Below are 23,662 nucleotides of genomic sequence, written 5' to 3' on the forward strand. Positions count from 1 at the left end.
TGCTTTGCTGATTGGTCGCGGTTGCCGGCCTCGACCAATCAGCGATTTTGGCGCCAAATGTAAACACCGCTCTGCTGCTTGCGCCCGGTCGGCCGCATACCTATTCTAGAATACCCGATGCGTTAGAATCGGGCCACCATCTAGTCTTTAATAGTTACATTACCACAAAGCAATGATGGGGGGATAGTTATATTAGGAAACACCGAGGTCCGTCACTGCTGTGAGTTATTATCTCTGTGGCCCCAGATAAGCGGAGAGTTCAGATAAACGATGGCTGTGATTTAGGGAAGTGCTGGGATCTTATGCTGGTTTTTCCTATAATCGGACATTATAGGGCAGAGTCGGACAGTCCACAGTGACGGCCTCCATTCCTCACCGGTCACAGACACTGCGGGAACTTACAGAAACTTTTCGGAAAACTCTGATTCCTGGGATGGAGACTCCACCTGAAGCAAAAAGTGATATAAAAAGCGAGAGGGACGGGGATGGAAGGATCAGACTGGAGATCCACCGGAATATAGAGCGACCAGAAGAATCAGGATGGTCCTTACAAGGACATCTCTCATCCTTGTGAGTATTATAGAGACCATGTTATGCTATTGTGTTCAGTAAAGGAGATGATATCCAGAATTCAAATGTTAATTCCAATAGTCTGGAAAAAGTTCCATGATTTATAGCACTTGCAAGTATTTGATAAAATAATAGTTAAAGGAATTTTCCTTTGAAGAGGTAAGATTATATTGAATGATTTTATGAAATCAGAAGAGGAGAAAGGCAGGACTCTGATCCTAAATAGTTATTTTAAAATGATTTTTCAGCTCGGGGTTAATAAAACAGTTTATAAATGAAAAGTTCTATATCTTTCTATTATACTTTGGAGCCGATTCTTTGCTGACTGTTTTTTTGCCGAGTTTTTGGTGTTCGGCACCTTTTATTTTTGTTTGTGGCGTATTCATCTTAACATTTACACCTTTTGTTTCAGTCCCTTTTTTATGTTTACGTCCTTTTTTTGTTTGTTCGCTTCTTTTTTTCGCTACATTTCGGAGTTTAGGGTTTCCAGATGTTTTCATTTGATTTATCATTTGTGACTTTTCAAAAAGTCGCACATTTTGTTGCTAATTTTCTCCAACCTCTCGGAGTGATTTGATGCATCACTAAAATCTTGCCCATATTTTGCAACATTTTAGCAGAACATTCAACTTTTTAAGCTAAAAAGTTGCAAGACAGGTTAAAGTAAAAAGCATTTTTTGATTTTGAGCAAAGTTGATGAAACGTTTGGGCCATTTTGATGACTTTGGCGCAATGAAAACCAAATGACAAAAAAAAGAAAAAAAAATGCAAATGATAAACTGGACCCTTTATGTTTCAATTGCTCCCAACTAAAGATATTAGTTTGCTGTCAGTGAATGAGAACACTGCTGTTTCCATTCAGTAAACCTGTCTGTATCTAGTCGAGAAGCGGATACAATTGTATCCAGTGCAGACAATGCTCTGTAAGCAAAACTCCAGACTGATACATTGTAACAAGCTATTAGATTGTGGCTGATATATATTTTGCTCAGGAGCATTTTCTAGACTGGATACAATGTATCCGCTGAGAGCAGGAGCAGCAATGTGCAGGATTACGGCCTCCGAATGGAAACAGAACCGTCCTCATTCACTGACATCAAACAGATCCTGAAGATGGTGAGAGATGAAACACAAAGTGTAATAACACAAAGATGTAGAAGATTTCATTTATTCACTGATTTACCGCTGCTCCCATCACTAGTGGTGACGTTACATTTCAGGACAGAACACATAATATTTGTAATTCCCCCTCTAAAGGAAGATAATAGACTCAGCCTTGTTAGAGGGGTTATAAGAAAGGGTTTTATATATATAATAAGAAAACAAACCAAGTATTGCTCACCCTCCCCGGGTCTAACTCCAGCTTTCCGACACTGCCTGGTCTGTGCTGATTGTCTGCAGTGCTGACATCAAGTTGACAGCATTGCAACCAATCAATGAGCTGAACACAGTCATGATTGGCTGTAGAGTTGTCGATGTGATGTCAGTGCTGCAGACAATCAGCAGAGATCCGGCAGCAGCGGAGAGCTGGAGTTAGACCCAGGGAGGGGGAGTAATACTCAGTTTGTTTTGTTACAGCCACTGTAGCCCATGATAGTCACTATTCTGAAAGGGGACAACCCCTTCAAGGCAAACGTCATCTGCACAAGACAAGTTTCCCCTATTTTTGGAATGATGTGAATTATTCTCCATGTTCTCCCCATCTTTCCCTATCTCTCAGGTGGCCGTCCCGGTCTCCTTCACCTCGTCGGCCTTTCTACCAGAGGAGGATTTGCCCCATAATCAGGAAGGATCTAGGGGTGAAGAGCTCCCTCTAGAGGGCAGACAGAGATGTCCTGGAAGAAGGAACCGGCACCTGCCGACCAGTATGACAGTGGACACCAGTCTGATTGACAGCAGCTCTATGGACGGCTCGGAGCAGATGGAGGACGGTCACACCCGCTCTCTGTCCCCCTGGGAATACAGGTAATATCACAACCTGTCACATTACAAGCAGCGCTGAATAGTGATACAGTCCGGTGGAGATTCCCGGAGTCTCCTGTAGAAGGACGTCTAGTAAAGTATAGAAAGAAAATAATCTTTTCAGTAGAGTTACAATAGCAGGGAATAGCTTGTCGGGATGTTTTTATAACCCCTTTAGTGGAGAATAACGTCTTCCCATCTTCTAGCCGCCTCTCGTTCTTCTTTTCCTGCCTACAAGCTCCCAGTAACTGTTCAGAAATCTCCCCTGTCCCCAAATAGACTTCAGGGGAGGAGGGAGATGCAGCTGCAGTTATTAGAAATAAAACATGAAGGAGAGAAGCTGAGAGCGCACGGCGCGGCTCTGACATCACCCAGAATAACCTTGTATGGAGGGAGAAACTGGAGATTTATAGAGCAGAAGACTGAAGAAAAAGCCTCGAGAATCTGCAGGATAAGAACAAGGAGCGCGGACATGGACCAGGTGTTACACAGCTTCTCTCACTGTGTATTTTTATTCCCAGTCTCAGCACAGATACCAACAGGTTCCCTGTCGTCATTGCCGAGGCCGATTGTCTGACTTTTGCTTGTGTAGACACTGATGGCCATGAAAGTCCAGACCTGATCTCCTTCCCCATCCAGCAGGAGGTGATGGTCCTACGACGGGAGCAGAAAGGCTGCAGCTTCTCCTACAGACTGGAGGGCGAGGTGGTGACTCTGGGCTGCACATGTGTCAGACCGACCATCAGCTATTACTGAATATGTGGAAATATGGATGATGGACGCCTGATTGTCAACTTTTAAAATTTCTTGAGAATTTTTTATTTAAATAATAAAATAAAAGCAACTTTAATTTTTTTATAGTGTTATCTCTGGTTACAATAGGTTTTGGGGTTTGGTAGTAGCTACTTGTCCATTACACAGGTCCATGTTATGGTGGAACATACTGGTATCATCAGAGGACACATGCCGTATATTCTCATTGTATAGGGCCATGCTGCTCCTTCAGGTGTCCTCAAGTTCATATGGAGGCATCTTTTCTTCTTTACATTACAATACAATGTTTCTAGGGAAAGTTCCTCCATAAAAAGAAATCTAATATGGCAGAACGTCTGCAGCTCCGTAATATGAGGGAATCTGTGTGACGCTCTACAGGCGATGTGCAAATGGGCCTTCACCTTAAAGGTTTGGAACAAGATGGTGCGTTATCACTTATCCATAGGACAGGGGATAATTACTGATCGCTTGGGGCCCAATCACTAAAGACCCCACTAATCCCAAATGTGGGCTCCATAATGAATGGACTGGAGGTCAAGTATGCGGACCCCTCATTGTGTATGGGATTGTTGGATTGCCGAGACTAGCGCTCATTCTCAGGTTTCCAAGACACGGACAAGATGGCGGATCAGACTATAAATTATCTTGAAAGTTTCTGACATGGCTGAAAATCAGTTTTTTGGCCATTATAAAATACTGTGAGGCCGATATATTAAGACTAAAGTTGTGCACGGACTGAAGTAGCATTACTGGCAGAAGAAACGCCAACGCTCTTGCAGAATTTGACAGGTGGACATAGCCATGTCCCATCCAGTCCCGGCTCCTCTCTAGCTCTGCCCATTTTGGCGGAGTTTCTTCAAACTAGCGAAAAAAAATTTAAAAGTGGGAACATTTCTGTACAACTCCTCTTTGCTCAATTTTTTTAAAAAACTTTCAAAGCAGATTACTCCAGTTTTCTGATTAAAAAAGCTATGATGAAAGTTTTTGGTAAGTCCATTACTACACACCACCAAAAACCCACCTCTCCCAGGGGCTTGCCTATAATAAATGCAGGGTTTACTGTCTCCTTCGTGCCCTAGAGACTAGGGGAGCCAAAAAGGTCCCTTTGTCCCATATGCAAATGTGGCACCCAGGGGATGGGGACTACTCGGCGCCCGGGCCTTAATGCCTGGTCTTGGGGGATGTCGCGGTGGTCGGCTCCCGGGCCCGTACCCTGGGGTCTCTCTTAAAAAAGGGGAAAATGAAATGTCAAAGTTCGTGACGCCACCTGTGGTGTCTGGTGAGGATCACCAGCGCTGCGGCAGTCCACTGAGGCCGGTGTTACGGCAGCTATGATGGTGTAGCTCCCCACAGGTGGAGCTAGGCCTCAGGGCAGCGATGTTTGACGAGGTGCACAATATGGCGGTGACCCAGCCGGGTCCAAGGAAGAACAGGGGACACACACACACGGTTTGCTTCTGTACCTTTTACTGGTGGAAATGCAGGTACTGTCCGGAGCACTGTAGGGTGAGGGGTGCACTGCAGGACTCTCCCCAGTGAGCAGGTGTAGGGCCTCCTGTTTCTTCGCCGCTTAGTGTTAGTCTCTGGCCTGCCTGGAGCTAGGCCTAACTTAGTCTCTGTTCTGCACCGGCTGATCCTGTGGTAGGGCCTTCTGTTGGAGTACACACTCCCTGGTATATGGGGCCTCGGTAACTCCTGACCCTGGTATAACAGTCAGCGTTTGGTATTCCTGGGACATGTAGTTCGCCAGGGGTTCTGGTTGTCTTCTGCTGGGTGTAAAGAATCCCTGCAGACTCGGACCCGATGTCCGGTATATGGTTCCTGGGGTGAGCCGGTAAAGCTCCTCTGCCCCCAATGCTATTTACTCCTCTAGCCTTCGGCCTACTCAGGCCCTCACTAGGCTATACAAACTGGCAGTTGGTTGGCTGCCTCTTCTGCTGCTCTCTGAGTGTCAGCAACGCTCCTAGCTCACTTAACTCGAGCTGCTTGAGTCTGACTGAGCTCCACTGCAGACTGACCTGTTTCTCTGTGTCTCACTCTGCAGGAACTGGCTGTGGACTCCAGACTGTTCTGTCTCCACTCTCTTCCTGAGGAGAACTAACTCACAGACTCACTCCTTCTGTGTCTGAGCAGGAACTGCTGAATCACTCCACCTTCCCTATTTATATCCCTATCGGGCTCCCTCTGGTGGTCTGAGGTGGAAGGTGGAGGTGTGTGTATGCTGTGAGGGCCTCTTGTGGATAAAACCTGAAATGCACCCCTCCAGGATCTGTGGCTCCATGCGCAGCAGGGCGTCACATAAAGACTCTAGATTATTACTACTAATAGTCAGTTGGAGGAACTGATGGAGATTTAGCATCTGGGCCCTCGAGCTTCTGGATACATCACTGATCACCCTTATACTAAAATAAGGATATGGCAGCATCATCTTCTGTCTCAGGCTCTGGAAGACGTGTGAAGGTAAGGAGTAAAATGGGTTCTGAGGAAAACAGGGAAATCCTGGAGCAAACCTTCTGCAGGTGACAACTCGTGAGCAGATTTATATTCCAGGAAAGCGAGAACTCAGACCGTAAAACCAAAACTACACAGTATGGACTGAAAAACAACAATGTGGTGGGGTCACTGACCAAATCAACTCAATAAAGGACGCGTGGATAAACCTGAAGCTTAAGTGAGGATTGGGGAACATGGCAGGGATTGTCGAGACCTATAGACTTATCCAGTACTCAAGACAATGACTGCCAAAAAGTCCACCAATGTCTTCACTTACGTGTGTCTATGTTATGACTCTTTCAGGGTCATCTATTTGGTCTCCGACATGTCACTTGGTTCATGTATTGCCCGTATTGTGTTATTATATAAAACACTGGGTCATTGAGAGGAAGAGGAGCCGGAGCTATAATGTGCACCAGGGCTAAGGAACATTTAGGCCACGTGAGCGCAACATGCAGCCCGGGCTCCACAGTATGTAGATGGACGTGCCACAATCTCTGTCCTGAAGTCCTTGTGAGATCCGGGTCAGCACCCGCTATCGACTGCTCCCATGTATCTTTTCTGGCTTGTGGCTTAAAGTGATGCCCAGCATGGACAAGACAGCACTAATGGCACACAATGTGGCTAGCATGGCATCAACGGCAATGTTATGGAGGCACTGTGTAGCTAACACTGTTATGGGGGCATTGTGTATGAACTGGTCAATCATCAGCACTGGAGGTCCTATGTAAGTAGATCCCACCATTCACCAGGCACCTAAATCAGAGGAACGTACCGCCCCCTACTCCAGGTAGAAAAATGTAAAACCGTCCATGTTGTTAATATTGTGTAATATAAATGATTTTCCTGCAAAAGTTGCTGAATATTCTCTATTATTTGCTGTTATAAATTTGTTATTAGTCATTATTATAGGTGGAGATTTTCTTACTGACCCCACAGCCCTAGTGAGAAGGGTGGTCGCAGAAGTGATCACTAGAATACAGAAGGTTATGTGACAGTGGGGATGTGACCCCTGGGCTCCCCAGGACGCCCAGCACCGAATCCAACTGGTCCCTGTGCATAACACTTATGTAGAGCCATATTAGGTAAAAAGGTCCTAGTCTATGGATAAAATCTATAGATCAGAACATGTTTTTTCTACATTGACCGTCATTCTTAGGTGTAACAGAATCACTGGTCCTCGCATACACTTTTGGTTGAGGTTTAGAGGATTAATGGGAGACATGTAACAGATATTCTCCTGTTTGGAGCCCACCCATCAAACATGTATAACGTATAGTACTGACCCCCCATAAATGTCCATTAAATCCAAAGGGACATTAATCAATTTGAAAGTTTTATTTTTAAATTAAGAATTGCATGGAAGGACGAGGAGATGTTCTTGGAGGAACCTCCTTCTTCAGCAGATGTTCCTTGCTGGTCAGGAGGCCACATGTAGATTGTACCAGTCCTTCCATACAGGTACAGCATTGATGGTGGACGCGCTGTACTTTCCTCAGGACGCTAGACGTGGCGGTTTTCTGCCCTCGCGATGTTTATGGAGCCGCGGTGACAGACACCAAATAAGCAGCTTTTTCGGATGGAGTGAGCAGCCCTGGATAGTCCACGACGGCAGGAAGAGATCACCCGGCGGAAGAGAGAACCTATGAGAAGAGACGTAACACTGATGTCAGTAACAGGACTCCAAATCAGAGGACACGGCTGTGCTGTCACTGTGGCCGGACGCCAGAGGAATCATCCATACACAGGTGACCCTTAATAACATGACATTACTTGTAGTGTGCCTCAGTGTTGCCTTATAATCAGTTATATAAACCTCAGTGTAACATTGAGGCCATAAAGGGGTCAGTATGGGCCATATGGGGCAGTGGGCGCAGGATTCGGGTCAGTTTGGAAGAAGACTAAAAGGCCCCTTATAACTTTTAATGAATAAAAGAATGGAGATTTTTACAGAATGAACTGCTTATTGCTTTATAGGGAGAAAAAAGTAGTAATTTTCTGATCCTTTATGTGCACGTTCACATTACACGTTTTGATCATAGGCTGTAATAGGATGTCATATAGACCTGTACACACCTGACAATGGGGAGGACTCGCTGTCCTTAGCAGTAAAACACTGCTTGTCTACATCAGGTTTGGAAGGGGAAGATTCTTGCTGCCTGTTTGGTAGAAGAAAAACATATAAATTACAAGTAAAAACAATAAGAACACCCGTCTGCAAGGCCGGTTAGGACATTTGGATAACATGGAAGAGGCACCCTGCTCAGGACCCACTTCTATCACTAAGAATGGAGAATCGCTAGTAATATTGGCCTGTAATGAGTTGGAAATGATTGACTGGTCGCAATGATTGGCTGTTATCGCCAGCGTTATCACAAGCCAGAACCACAGTGATCATCAATCATGGGGTGGTGGCGCTGGATATAGTACTGAGTTACACTTATATTACAGTTCATCTTCTGATATATCAAATCCAAACCCCATAATAATAATTTACTCACATATCTGAGTGTTTTGCACTCTCTGGGGAATACACTGGAGGTGGCTTCAGTTCTTGATCGTTCATCACCCTGGTATTGGTGGAACAGAGCTAAAACATAGAGAAAAATAAAATAAATATCTATTTAAACTTTATTTTAATTATAGGTTTTATAGATCTTACCGGTCACACTTACTTTAGAAAGCCTTTGAGACGATGATATAAAGTTCAGGCTTTCTGGCCAGTCATTGTCCTCGCTTGTGTCCCCCTCATCTGAATCAATAAGTTCATAATTGCTACATTGAGCTGCAAGGTATAAGTGTTATTAGAGATTATTGGCATAAGATTCAGTCACGGAAAGTCACCATTTTATTACTAATAATGATGGGGACTGGTTGTCACATATAATGAAAGACAAGACACACAACAGCTTTCTGCAGATAACGTCTCATTCTACTTCCAGGTCCAGATGAATTACACCCCAGAGTACTGAAGGAGATCGTAGAAGAAATTTTAGAACCACTCTCCATAATCTTTGAAAATTCTTGGAGAACAGGAGAAGTCCCAGAAGACTGGAGAAGAGCAAATGTTGTTCCTATCTTCAAAAAGGGGAAGAAGGTGGACCCAGTTCATAGGCCGGTGAGTCTGACTTCTATACCAGGAAAGATCTTTGAACAAATTATTAAACATCATGTATGTAAGTACATGGATAAGAATGAAGTGATTAACCAGAGTCAGCATGGGTTTGTAACTAACAAGTCATGTCAGACTAAATTAATTTCCTTCTATGACAGAATCACTGACTGGGTGGATCAGGGAAATGCTGTAGATATAGTATATCTTGACTTCAGCAAAGCATTTGACAAAGTATCTCACACCATCCTTATTGAAAAAATGACCAAGTATGCAATGGACCAGGCAACTGTTAGGTGGATTCATAACTGGCTTAGTGATCGGACTCAAAGGGTGGTTGTAAATGGCTTCACATCCAGCTGGATGAATGTCTCAAGTGGGGTACCACAGGGCTCCGTCCTGGGACCTGTATTGTTCAACATCTTTATCAATGATTTAGATGAAGGAATTGAGGGTAAACTGATTAAATTTGCTGATGACACAAAGCTAGGAGGGATAGCTAATACTAGAGAAGAGAGAGAGAGGATTCAAAAAGACCTAAATAAACTGGAGCAGTGGGCAGCAACCAACAGAATGGTTTTTAACAGGGAAAAATGCAAAGTACTACATCTGGGCAATAAAAATGAAAAAAGCATATACAAAATGGGAGGAATAGAGCTAAGCAACAGTACATGTGAAAAAGACTTAGGTATACTAATAGATCATAGACTGAACATGAGTCAACAATGTGATGCAGCAGCAAAAAAGGCAAATACAATTCTGGGATGTATTAACAGAAGCATACAGTCTAGATCACGTGAAGTCATTATCGGTCTTTACTCCTCTTTGGTCAGACCTCATCTGGAATACTGTGTACAGTTTTGGGCACCACATTTTAAAAAAGACATAGACAAACTGGAGCAAGTTCAGAGAAGAGCGACCAGAATGGTGACCGGTCTGCAAACCATGTCCTATGAGGAACGGTTGCAGGATTTGGGAATGTTTAGCTTGCAAAAAAGAAGACTGAGAGGAGACTTAATAGCTGTCTACAAATATGTCAAGGGCTGTCACATTGTAGAAGGATCATCTTTATTCTCATTTGCACAAGGAAAGACTAGAAGCAATGGGATGAAACTAAATGGGAGGAGACACTTATTAGATATTAGAAAAAAAATTTTGACAGTTAGGGTGATTAATGAGTGGAACAGGCTGCCACGAGAGGTGGTGAGTTCCCCTTCAATGGACGTCTTCAAACAGAGGCTGGACAGACATCTGTCTGAGATGATTTAGTGAATCCTGCTTTGAGCAGGGGGTTGGACCAGATGACCCAGGAGGTCCCTTCCAACTCTACCATTCTATGATTCTATGATTCTATGACTTACGGTCAAAGTAGCCGGTGTCCTCTTCTGACTCAAAGTCAGGAATGAAATGCGGCTCCTTACTTAGAAGACTGTCAAAGTCTATGCCACATAGGAATGGATGCATTTTGATCTCTTTAGCTCCTCCTGGGAAAGGAAAACAATAAAAAGTGATATAGACATTATCAGACAGACAGCTCCATATCTGAACAGTTTATGTTAATTTGAACTGAAGACGTAACAGAGCTGATGTGAAGAAAACTTGCTGAAAGTCAGAGCATGAAGAAAGGGAATGAACAAGCAGGTAAAGCAGAGCATCTCAGTGCTGATCCTCAGGGGCGTGATCATTTATCTGGTCACAGAGGTGAAATAAGTCATTATTAATACTATTATATACATTACCTGTCCCAAGTCTATGTGCCGGATCTTTTCTGAGCAGCTCAGTGATGATGTCCTGAGCATCAGGTGGAGGAGTGCGATTATCAAATGTCCAGGTTATGTCATCTGTTATATTAAAAGAAAATGTTACAGAAAATAAAACCTCTTCATTTAGTTTATTAAACCAAAAATCTTTTGTATTAACACAACAAGTAACTAAACCACAGAACCAATCTAAGCAAATAACAATGATACCACACAGCATTCAGATTATTTTACTTACCCCTTAATATACTGCAGTAAGTCTCATATTTGGAATCCCCATGAAATGGTACACGGAATAGAAGGAATTCGTGTAGGATGATCCCTACCGACCACCAGTCCACAGGCCGCCCATAGCCTTCCTGTAAGATGACTTCAGGGGCGATGTATTCAGGGGAGCCAGCAATCTGGAAAGCAACAGAAGAAGGAGATGAGGAGCTGAGAAAATAATTGTGACGAATAACATCAGAGGAAAAAGTTTTCTAAATGAGAAGATATCAGAGAAGGAGAAATAGACGAGGAGAGTAAAGAACAAGATCCTGTAAGTAAAGCCGACCTCATCATCACGGAACTCTCTGGTGACGTCCTCGGTTGGAGCCTTGTAGGTTTCTGATGTTGGTCTCATGAGGCCGAGTTTGGAAAGTCCGAAGTCCGTGACTTTAATATGACCAGATGCCGATACCAGGAGGCTGTGAAAAAACAGACGGTGTCAGCCCCAAGTAATAACCCATAGACTTTATGACAATCTCTAACTTTCTTCCTCCTAGAGGGGGCACTTACTTCTCAGGCTTCAGGTCTCGGTGCACCACGCCAAAGCTGTGCAGGTATTCCACAGCCAGGACTGTTTCTGCAATGTACTTTCGGGCCAAGGGGACAGGTAAAGGTCCATAGATGTTCATAAGACTGCCACAGTCTCCTCCTACAGGAGAAAGCAAATATGACAGGAGAGGGTTTGTTACAATGTAAATTACACATGATACGTGTGAATGAGAAATAAGCGGAGACATTGGGGCAGGATGTCACACATAGAGATATACTGTGTAATAATGCAAAAGAAAAACAATGGAGCATACCCTAATAGTAACTAGGACTGCGCTGAATGTCTATGAAGCAAAACCACGAATGTGCAAAAGCTGCAGAAATAAGTGCAAGGAAACAACGTCCCATATAAAAATGTGAAGCTATACTATGTATATACATGTGTATGTGCAGTATATGTGTATATAGATGTGTATGTGCAGTGTGTGTGTCATGACATGATTATATTTAAATAAGTTTTTTTTTATTCAAAAATAAATGTGGATTGTTGTTCATGACAAAACAATAAGGCATCCCCTAAAAATAAGCCCTAACCCATCTTTTGGAGCAAAAAATGATATAAGACCTTGTCTTATTTTTTGGAAAAACACTGTACAAACTGTTAAAATTCAGTCAAACCCTCCTTTATCTATAGTGAAAATTTCTGCCACACAATCAGTTTTCTGGCATTTTGATAACAGATAACTTATAGTAAAAGCAGTGTGGACATGTAACCATCTATGTGGTCACATTCTGCTTATGGAGAAGGTCCTAGAGATGAGCAGACCAGCGCTGGATATAGATACGATGGATATGTCCTACCTGGTACATACTCCATGACCATGCACAGATGACGTGTAGTTGGAAAGGAGCACAACATGGAGGCCACGAAGGGACAATCTGCGAATGTTAGGATGTCCCTCTCTAGAAAGGCCCGTTCAAGTCTTACTGGATCTTTCAGCTTCTGCTTGTCCAGTTTCTTCATGGCGTATAACTGTTTGGAGTCTTTTTGGCGCACTAAGTGGACGGTTCTGAAGAGGAAGAAAATCTGTGGTTTATAATGTATTCTTACTAATAGTCTGTCTATAGACCTCATCACATCTCCTGTACTAATGGTGAATACTAGATGTGCTGCCATCGCTACATAGATGATCTCCACTGGGAGGTCCTCATCCGTGTCACATCCTGACTCACTGGAAAAGAGACAATTAGATGTGCACAGAAGAGATGAGCGAATAAATTCTACTCAAATTTTACATTTATCCGCATTGGCCAAAATGGCAAAATTTTTGTAATTCTCTTCCTCTTGGATTCGGCAAGATTGTGAACGTTGGCTACTATTTTCTAAACCTTAAAAGCCCTTCAAAATGTTAAAAAATAAACAAACTCTTATACTTACCTCTCTGGCCCCTCTATCTCAACCTTTTGGTCCTCACTGCACTTTCAAATCTGCTGCCAGTGCTGAAGTCCAAAAAAATGTCTAAGGCTGAGACAGGACTTCTGGCATTGATGACGTCTAGGAAGATTCTGCACAAACGCATAAAAGGTCATGGTGGCATGACATTGCAAATCTTCGTGCGCTTGCATAGAATCCTCCTGGACCTTCTCCAAACTAGAAGTTCTGGCCCAGCGTGAGCGGCAGCAATCTGAAGATGCGGTGAGGATCGGACAGATGACGCTGAGAAGCGGAGGGGTCGGAGAGCTGAGCAGTGAGGTGAGTATGAGTATTTTTTCCATTTTGTACATCTTACATTTATTAAGATCTGGGGTCTGGAGAGAACCCAGAGCGTAATAAGAGATATTACATTTGCCGAGTGATAACTACTACGTGAATCGCTTTTCCCAAGAAAGTCTGCACGAAAGGCGAATGTGAATTATGCCAGATCCGCTCTTCTCTAGAGAACAGGAATGTGGACTCCTATAATTCCTCTATGGTAACACTGTACGGGCACAGAGACAGAGGGATCGTCATAAGGAGCCCTATAAAACGTATATTATGCCGACATCAAGCTCACCCAAAAGCTCCACAGCTGAACTGTTTGATCTGTTTGTAGTCGCTCTTACAAGGATTTCTCCCTGGGTTCAATGATCCGATCAAGGCCTAGAAATAATAAGAAATGGCATTAAAGCATAAAATCTGCAGAAAGATAAAATCTGTGGATGCAGGAACTTCTCCTGTATATTATGTGGACGTGATACAAGCCGGACCCCCACAGACACCATTATATATAGGGGATATCCCCCATACACAGACATCACTGTACTGCAGGGGAGGAGACGGGAGATCACACAGCGGGGGCAGGAATAATAATGCCGCCATCACACACAATAGATCTGATCTACATGAAGAATAGGGATATCCCCTCGTCATATGTGGGATAATATTATAAGTGTAATTCACCCCCGTTACCTGATGATACACAGGCGTCTCCGCTGATACTTACACTGGCAGATTCCTGGACCTCGGGGGTCTCACATATTCCACCGTCAGTAATTGCCGGCACAGATATTCCTATAATAATGAGGAGACGTTTTGAATTAGACGATATCAGTACATAATATATAACATCCATATAAAGAAGGAGATGACACGGGCTCTGTACACGGTGTAATACTGGTATATGGGATTCTGCACACAACGTATATATTTATGGCTCCTCCATAGATGGATATTCTGGACCATAAATGGCCATTGTTCAGGATCTGATTAATCCTAGAACAATTACATGATCGGGGACCTAGAAGCCTCCTTGTACATGATGGAGAAGAGCACAGAGGAGAGAAGCAGAATTACCTGCCTCCCTCCATTATAGTCTATGGGGGGCTCCGGAGCGATCACCGGCCTCGTACAGAGGATGGAGAGTAAATCTACATGTTCTCTGCCGTTCTCTATAATATCTCGATATTTGAATGTAAGAATATTAGATGAGTGCTCACCTTCCATCAGATCAGTGTTCAGCCCTGGCTGACTGGTATTAGGGTCCGGGATAGTCAGGTTTTCCCCCTCTTCAGAGTCACCTTCTGATGTTTCCTGATGGTCACAATATGTACAATTAATATAACATTTCACAAATACTAAATCACCGTATACAGTCCATCCTCGACTTACAAACATCTGACTTAAGAACGACTCCAAGATACAAAGGGTTGATTATGAAAAAAAAAAGCTAATATTCACCACTCTCCTCTCCGGCCACCCGGCTGCTCACCACCTACCGTCCAGTCCCCTTCTTTCCAATGTCATGTGCCGCTTCTCCGGTCTCTTCACTATAGTCCATGACTTCTGGCCACATTCAGGACCTAGATTTCACTGCTAATCATAAGGTCATAAGGACGAGACGGGAAGTCCTGCCCCATAGTGAAGAGGCTGGAAATGTGGCACACTATGATGGAAAAAAGAGGACCAGGTGGCGCACAGCGAGCAAAATATTATTGTTTTTTTTCACTCTTTCCATTTTACATTCAAATTTGGGTTACAAACAAAACTATAGGATTTATCTAGTTCGTAACCCAAGGACGGCCTGTACATAAGGCAGGAAGTACTAAACCTGGATCTATGGGATAATCTCATTACTGGACGGACTATACATAAGGCACGAAGTACAAAACCTGGATCTATGGGACAATCTCAGTATTGGACGGACTATACATGGCCGCTCCCTCCAGAAAATCAACATGAATATATAAGGGACTTGTATCTACAACTGTTCTCTAATAACTTCTATTGTCAGAACTGCAGCATTTACAAGAATGAAGATTGTAATGATGAAGTGAGACAGAGGTGGAAACACAACCTCTGCATCGCTGAGTACAGAATGTCACTACAGAGGGTTGAGCTGCAGAGACAGGCGGCCATAGAACATCCTGCGCATCTGACATCATAAATCTGCCCCTCTGCTATATGACGGCTAATCTGGAAAAGATCAGACCAGGACGTGTGATATAGAAGGTGATGGATCCTTACCAGACGCTCCATTGAGCCGGCCGGACGCTCCAGTACATATAGGACATTTTGGGCCAGTTGTATAATAAAGGTCAATTCTCCACTTGTGGATTTTTCTTCAGCCTATAAAGATGGAAATAAATAGAAAAGGAAAATCATGAGAGAACATGGAGGAGGTCGGTTATGTCACCACTTTACTCCTGCGATCTGCTCTACAATTACTACATATCTGGTGACTTAGTGCCGGTTATATATTATATTATTATCGGCCTAAAGAACTATTTTACGTGAATAAACTTATATTCTGTTATTATAACTTTTCGATGTCTTGTGCAGATTTCTGTCACTTACCTGTTGCACCAATGTCCTGATGTTTTTCTGTAAATGCTCAAGATATGCTGAGCTTATACGACCTTGCTGGTATTTGGTCAGGCAGTCTCTCAATATCTCCATAACCAGCCGGTAAGTGAAGCTGAGGACGCCATCGGGTAGTGGCAGCACAATGTCAGGGGCATAGGTGGTAAGAATCCCCTGCAGCAGTGCCAACACCTGAAAATTGTCTAAAGGAATTTCAAACATTTCAAATAAATCCAAATAAATCCAAATCGCAGTCAGTAAATCACTAGCTATGTAGCTAATCACCAACAACAATGACACCGGAATGTCAAAGTGACACTGTAGCTGTAAACACTGGCACAAGTAATGGTGGTGCATTATGATGTCATAATATCATCACGGAATGTTGAGATGTTACCATATATGGAGCTTCTCTCCATAAAAGGAAGTTGCCTAGAAACACAAGCAGCAACTCTATAGGCTGTCGGCAAGATCACAGACTGAACATGGAGATCAGCAGTGATTGTGAACGCAGTGAGCGTTGTCAGAGGTAAAAATAAAGCAAGTGTCAGAGGCAAGCATTAATAAGTTATTAAAAAAAAGCCCTGCATCCACTCCTATGTCACTAGGTAAAAAAATAATGACTCTACTTCTTTGGACAATTATAACCCCCAGAATGCCCTGGAAGCTGCAGAAATTCAAGAAATGCTGTGAGTTGTGGTTCTCTCCAAAGGCAAAAGGATTATAGTCAACCACATGTAACATAAATGGCCCCTATAGGATCTTCAAGGGTTTGTTCAGCGCCGCTTACTTCCATACTGGGAGGTGACATCACGTCTACAGATACATGATGGGACGGTGTAAGTGTGGCCGCCATCATGCCTGTGACTTGGTAGGTTTCCTCAGACGGCAGCTCACTCACCTCCCAATGTGGAAGGAAGCGGCCGGAGAACACTTTTAATCTATAAAAGAAATCAAGATTCCACCAAATCCGTGTAGAATATTTTTTGTTCTTTTCACTACACAAAAAAAAAATGATGAAAACATCTCATGTACCGCGCACTGTTACCCATAAATATTGTAGCTCGTTCCATTAAAAAAAGCTCTTGCCTAAATCTAAACAGAAAAATGAAAGTTATGGGTCAATGATTAAAAAGCAAAATAAACTGGATATCTGTGTAATTGTATCAACCTGCAGAATAAAGTTAATTTGTCTACAGTGAGCGGCAAAAAAAAAAGGAAAATAAAAAAGTGATGGAAGATTTATTTATTTATTCATTGTCACTCATATCATACCATTAAAAAAGAAAGAAACTGTAGTGGTGGTGAATTCTGATGTCATAATAGCGGTGATGTCATCATGGAATCTTGTGATGGAATCTTATATGGAGATTCTCACTTTATAAGGAAGTTGCCTAGCAACAGTGAAGATGGTAAAACCATAGGGTGAGCATCAGTGCTTGTATGTAAGAGGGAGCTGTGGGCGCCGGGCTCTTCTCATCAGTGAGGGGATTTATAAGCGTTGAGATAAATTATTAATATCTGTTATACACAATAAAAATCATAATTACGTATTTATAAGAAATCCGGATTCAGGAGCTAAAAGAAATATCTTTACTGAGGGTCCACGGACTGAAAGTCAGAAGCCCACGCCTCACCACCCCCCAACTTCCCAAGATGGGGGTCTCTATTACAAATATGACCCTGCCTGCACTCCTTATTAAAGAAATAGAAGAACTGGGAGGACTATTGAGTTACACCTTAGATATAGACAAAACTGAGACCTTATTATTAAGAAGCCCTTCAAAGCCACTATGGACAAAGAGATTCCAGTTCTGCTGGATTGAAACGGCGCTGAAATATTTGGGGATATACAGTGACATGTAAAAGTTTGGGCACCCCTGGTCAAAATTAATGTTATAGTGAACAGCTAAGCAAGTTGAAGATGAATTGATCTCTATAAGGCCTAAAGATAAAGATGACACATTTCTTTTGTATTTTAGGCAATATATATATATATATATATATATATATATACATATATATATATATATATATATATATATATATATGGTCAGTTTTTACTTTTTAAAAATTACAAAAAGAAAAATGGGCCGATGCAAAACTTTGGGCACCCTTGGAGATTTGTGTGCTCAGATACCTTTGTTGACCACGATTTCAGACCTTAATTAGCCTGTTAGTGTTATAGCTTGTTCATTATCATTGTTAGGAAAGGCCAGGTGATGCAAATTTCCCAGCTTTATAAAAACCCAACCTCCTCTAACCGTGTGACAAAAACCAGCAGCCATGGGTTCTTCTAAGCAGCTGCCTAGTACTCTGACAATGAAAATGGTGGAGGGCCACAAGGAAGGAGAAGGCTATAAGAAGATAGCAAAGCGTTTTCAAGTTGCCCTTTCCCCAGTTTGAATTGTAATTAAGAAATGGCAGTTACCAGGAACAGTGGAGGTCAAGATAAAGTCTGGAAAACCAAACAAAATTTCAGTAAGAGTCACTCGTAGGGTTGCTAGAGAGGCAAATCAGAACCCCGATTGACTGCAAAAAACCTTCAGAAAGATTTAGCAGACTTTTGAGTTGTGATACATTGTTCTACTATTCAGAGACACCTGCACAAATATGGCCTTCATGGAAGAGTCATCAGAAGAAAACCTCCCCTGCGTCCGACTTCTCACCATAAAATTCAGCATCAAAAGTATGCAAAAGAACATCTAAACAAGCCTGATGCATTTTGGAAACAAGTCCTGTGGACCGATGAGGTTAAAATAGAACTCTTTGGCCACAATGATCAAAGGTCTGTGTGGAGAAAAAAGGGCACAGATTTTCAGGAAAAGAACATCTTGCCAACCCTTAAGCATGGAGGTGGATCAATCATGCTTTGGGGCTGTGTTACAGCCAATGGCACCTGGAACATTTCACGGGTAGAGGGAAGAATGAATTAAATGAAATTTCAACAAATTCTTGATGCCAGCATAACATCATCTGTAAAAAAGCTGAAGTTGAAAAGAGGATGGCTTCTACAAATTGATAATGATCCTAAGCACATGTCACAATCCACAATAGACTTCAAAAGGAGCAAGCTGAAGGCTTTGCAATGGCCCTCACAGTCCCCTGATCTGAATATCATTGAAAATCTTTGGCTCAACCTCAAAATAGCAGTGCTTGCAAGACAACCCAGGAATCTCACAGAACTGGAGTAAGGCTATGTACCCATGATGCAGAAATGCTCTGGATTTTTTCCTGAGTATTTCTGCATCTCCCTGGCAGAAAAAACGCATGCGGATTTTAACTGCTTTTTTTCTGCCAGGGACAAGCGTATGCCCCGCGTTTTTCACATGCGATTTCGCATGCGGGTTGTCAAGCGCTTTTCCCAGCAATTTTAGCATCACTTGGAAAAGTGCTTGACAACTTGGTCACACTATATAAATCCATGTAACCGGCATGGATTTATATAGTGTGACCAAGTTAATAGTTAAAAAGAATGGTAAAAAATAAAAAATAAACATTATACTTACCTTCTGATGGCCTCGGGTCTCCTTCTCCGGTGCGTCCAGTGTGTTGGGCAGCTTACAGTGGTCTAAAAGGACCTTCCATGATGTCATTTAGTCATGTGACAGGTCACGCGACCGCCGACATCAGCGGTCGCGTGACCCTTCACATGACTAAATGACATCATGGAAGGTCCTTTTAGACCATCGCGAGCCGTCAGGGAGCCAGGACACACCTCTAAGGAGAACGCGGCCCATCAGAAGGTGAGTATAACGTTTATTTTTTATTTTCAATTCTTTTTTTTACAGGTACCATGGTACCCGGGTCTGGATGAGAGTCTCCTCTTCTCCCCACCCAGGTACCATCCGCACATTGAGTCGCTTAATATCCGCATGTGCACATGTAGTCATGCGGATATTATGCGATTCAATGCAAGTCAATGGCGGTACGCAAAATAATTGGTAGTGCTGCGGATTTTTTCGCAATGATAATCAGCAGCAGAAATTTCCACAGCATGTGCACAGCACATGCGGATTATCATTGGGGAACATTGCAGACCTTCTACCAAGCGTTTTTTAAGCCGTTCCGCAGCGGAATTGCTGCTGCGGAAATGTTTAAAAAATGCATCGTGGGCACACAGCCTTATAATCCAAGGAAGAATGGATGAAAATCCCTCAAACAAGAATTGAAAGACTTTTGTTTGGTTACAAAAAGCGTTTACAAGCTGTGATACTTGCAAAAGGGGGCGCTACTAGGTACTAACCACACAGGACGCCCAAATTGACGAAATTATGGCGAAATATCCAAATATAAGCCAGTTATATCACATCTGTCATCATCACTAATCTAACAAAACAAGACTGGGACCCCAAATCATTCAATGGCTTTCCAAAGTGAATATAATGAAAGGACAAGTATCCCTGAATGATACATTTCTCTATGCCCTTATAGACAATACTAAACACAAACTCCAATGACAAAATATGGAACATGGATGATCCAAATCTAACTCATTCAAACATATTAGATTCTTTAGTTCAAGCACAAAAATATCTTCCATCATCCAGGTATCTAGAAAAGAGGCTAAAAGTTTGTCCCAGGTCGTACCGGACCCCCTCAAGGGGATATAGAATGGGACTATACACAACAAATAACTCCAAAAGCAAATCTTTATCATTGCTTATGGGGATGTCCAAGTATCCAAACTTTCATTTGCAATAACACACTTAACTAATTTTGTACCACAAGGTCAACTATGGTTCTATCTTTTGTTACATGAACCCAGAAATGTATCAATATAAGAAAGGGGCGAATAAATTGTTACAGGAGTGAAATCTGTTATTCACACCTAGGTACAGAAACAACCACAGCCCTTCAAACTGCTTCTGTAAAAAATGTCATCATATCTATTCAAAACGGTCTGGGTAGAAGCTTCATTATCATTACATAAGGAAAATAATCTTAAATATTAGAAAAAATTCATAGACTGCACAAATGTTCTTCAGTTTGTTTTTGTTGAAAACTGTTTTTGCTCCCACTTACTGCATAGTGCATTGCATATTTACAATTTATTGACGTTTTTTTTTTATTTTAATGTTGTATTCCAATAAAAATATTTCAGGTTCTATAAAAAATAGCTTGATTATAGTATCATAATGATGATTAAAAGCCTGATGTTACCATTTTACTACAGAACATTTATCACTAAGGCTGCGTGCCCACGATGCGTTTTTAATGCTTTTCCGCTGCAGAATTTCCGCAGCGGAAACGCATCAAAAATGCTTGGCAATCCGCACCCCATGGTCCCCAATGGCATTCCACAATGTCAATGCACATGTTGCTGATTTTTCCGCAGCGTTTCTGCAGCGCTCATAAATCCGCAGCATGTTCATTAATTTTGCGGAAGCGCCGCCATTGACTTGCATTGAGACGCATAGAATCCGTGTCTGTACATTTGTACCCGCGGATAATATGCAATTCAATGGGCGGATGGTACCCAGTTCTGGAGGAGAGAAGACTCTCATCCAGACCCGGGTACCATTCTACCTGTGAAAAAAAGAATAAAATAACTAATAAAGTTTATATTCACCTTTCTGACGGCTCTCTCTGCATGCCGACAGCGCTGAAGGACCTTCGGTGACGTCGCAGTCATGTGACCGCAGGCCCTTCACCGCTGTGTCTTGCAATATGCCGGCAGCCAGGAACCAGACAGGAACGAGCGCTGCAGCACACGCCGGGGCATCGGGGGTGAGTATAGCTTTATTTTAAGCATTGTTTTACGGTCACACTATATAAATCCATGCTGTTTGCATGGATTTATATAGTGTGACCTAGTTGACAAGCACTTTCCAAGTGATGCTAATCGCCTGGAAAGTGCTTGTCAGTCCGCATGCGGAAACGCATGTGAATCCGCATGTATTCTGCAGGAAAAACGCATGTACAATCTGCATGCGTTTTTCTGCCAGGGAGATTTTCTGCTTCATTTCTGCATCGTGGGCACATAGCCTTAAACATGAGCTATGTATGAGGGAGTTGGACTCAGGGAAATTGAGGACTCGGACATTTCTCTTATCGACTCCACAGCCCTGCTATAAACACTGGTATAAGTAATGATGGTAAATTCATGGAATCTTGTAGTAATGTCATCATGGAATCTTGAGATGTTACCTTATATAGAGCACCTCAACTTATAAAGAGGTTGCCTAGCAAGAAATAAGGCAGCAGTACTACAGGCTGAGCATCAGTACCAGATGCAGACATGGAGGAAAGAGCTGTGGGCGCTTTACTCCTCTGACCAGTGGGGGGATTTTTATGTTCTAAGACAAATCATTTATATCTGTTATACACAGTAAAATGTATATTATTACTAGTGATGATCGAGCACTAAAGTGCATGGGAGCTCGTTGCTCCAGTCGAGAAAATCGTAATGCTTGGGTGCTCAACTCGAGTAGCGAGCCCAATGTAAGCCAATGGGAAACTTGAGCATCTTTTCGGTGCCCCCCCCCCCCCCCCGGGGTCTGGAGGGGGCCTATAAATTGGCCATGATATGGTAACAGCATGGGGAAGACCCCTGGAAGCATCTCTGTCTCCCAGGCCACTGCTGTGAACAATATTGTCAGAGTATTACGCCACTTTTTTACAAATACGAAACCAAAATGGATTTTCCTGCAAAAAATGTTAAGGAACAACCTTTCCAGGGTAATGACTTATATATAAGGCAAAATAAATAACCAAAAACAAAAATGGCTCCTCCACACCTTGGGCTATGTTCACAAGTAGCGTTTTTGATACGTTTTTGCACTTTTGCATTGCTTTCAATGGTGAAAAATACATTTACCAATAAAAGTAATTTTAACATTTTACTACCTTATCTTGTCATGTGGTGTGTGAGACATGATCAGACACATCCTGTTATATTTATGAAAGAGGGACTGTCAAAAGTCACAAAGCCTATTTTCACAAGGCCATTAGGCGGCTCTTACTATTGTTAGAGGGCCAACAGTCGATCCTCACTATTGCTAGAGAGCCATCAGCCGGCTATGCTTTGTTGTTCCCATTATAAAGGAGTGGGTCTCCTATACTGTTATTACATATGCAGTGACTGCAAGGGCTGCCAAAAATTAGGACACACTCCAATACCCCTTTGAAGAGACATAGAGGAGGGCCTCATTAAAAAAATGTTCCCATTATAAAGGAGTGGGTCTCCTATACTGTTATTGCATATGCAGTGACTGCAAGGGCTGACAAAAATTTGGACGCACTCCAATACCCCCTTTGAACAGACGTAGAAGAGGGCCACATTAAAAAAAATGTTCCCATTATTAAGGAGCGGGTCTCTAACACTGGTAATGCTTATGCACTAAGTGCAAGGGCTGTCAAAATTTAGGACGCAACCAAATACCCCGTTGAAGAGACGTAGAGGAAGTCCTCATTAAAAAAATTGTGTGCGTAGTACAGTCTGTAGTGCAGGAAAACAGCTCCTGTTCCTCCTCCTCTTCCTCATTATCACCCAATCCATGTTGAGATGAGATGAGGTTGGGCTTTGTGACATCACCCTGTATAGTTCCTTGCTCCATCTCATCGTGCTCCACCTACAATGCCTCCTCTTTAATTGTGAGCACCGAGCGTTTCAGTAGAAAGAGAGGCAGGATGGTGATGCTAATTATGGCGTCATCGCCGCTCACCATCTTGGTGGAATCGTCAAAGTTTTGGTGGACGGCACAGATGTCAGACATCCATGCCCACTCATCATCTCTAATGTGCGGAGGCTGACCTGAATACCGACGGGCATGTTGAAGCTAGAACTCAACAACTGCCATCTGCTGCTCACAAATCCTTCCCAACATATGAAACATTGAGTTCCATCGTGTAGTGACATCGCACACGAGTCGGAGAGTTGGTATGGCGAGGGTG

At 42.7% G+C, this 23,662-nt stretch overlaps 1 protein-coding gene across 1 annotated transcript in view; it reads left to right on the top strand.

The window, feature by feature from the left end:
• The first annotated feature begins 433 nt into the window (after positions 1 to 433).
• The window catches only part of LOC141198551 (microtubule-associated serine/threonine-protein kinase 3-like), a 135,372-nt gene continuing 112,143 nt past the window's right edge, over positions 434 to 23,662 (top strand). Inside the window, exons 1-2 of the mRNA XM_073662984.1 lie at positions 434 to 570; positions 3,054 to 3,240. Coding sequence (XP_073519085.1) covers positions 434 to 570; positions 3,054 to 3,240 — 324 coding nt within the window. The remainder of the gene's footprint in view (positions 571 to 3,053; positions 3,241 to 23,662) is intronic.

This window comes from Phyllobates terribilis, unplaced genomic scaffold, assembly GCF_046119375.1.
Source record: "Phyllobates terribilis strain yellow unplaced genomic scaffold, ASM4611937v1 Scaffold_97__1_contigs__length_5976380, whole genome shotgun sequence".
Classification (NCBI taxonomy): domain Eukaryota; kingdom Metazoa; phylum Chordata; class Amphibia; order Anura; family Dendrobatidae; genus Phyllobates; species Phyllobates terribilis.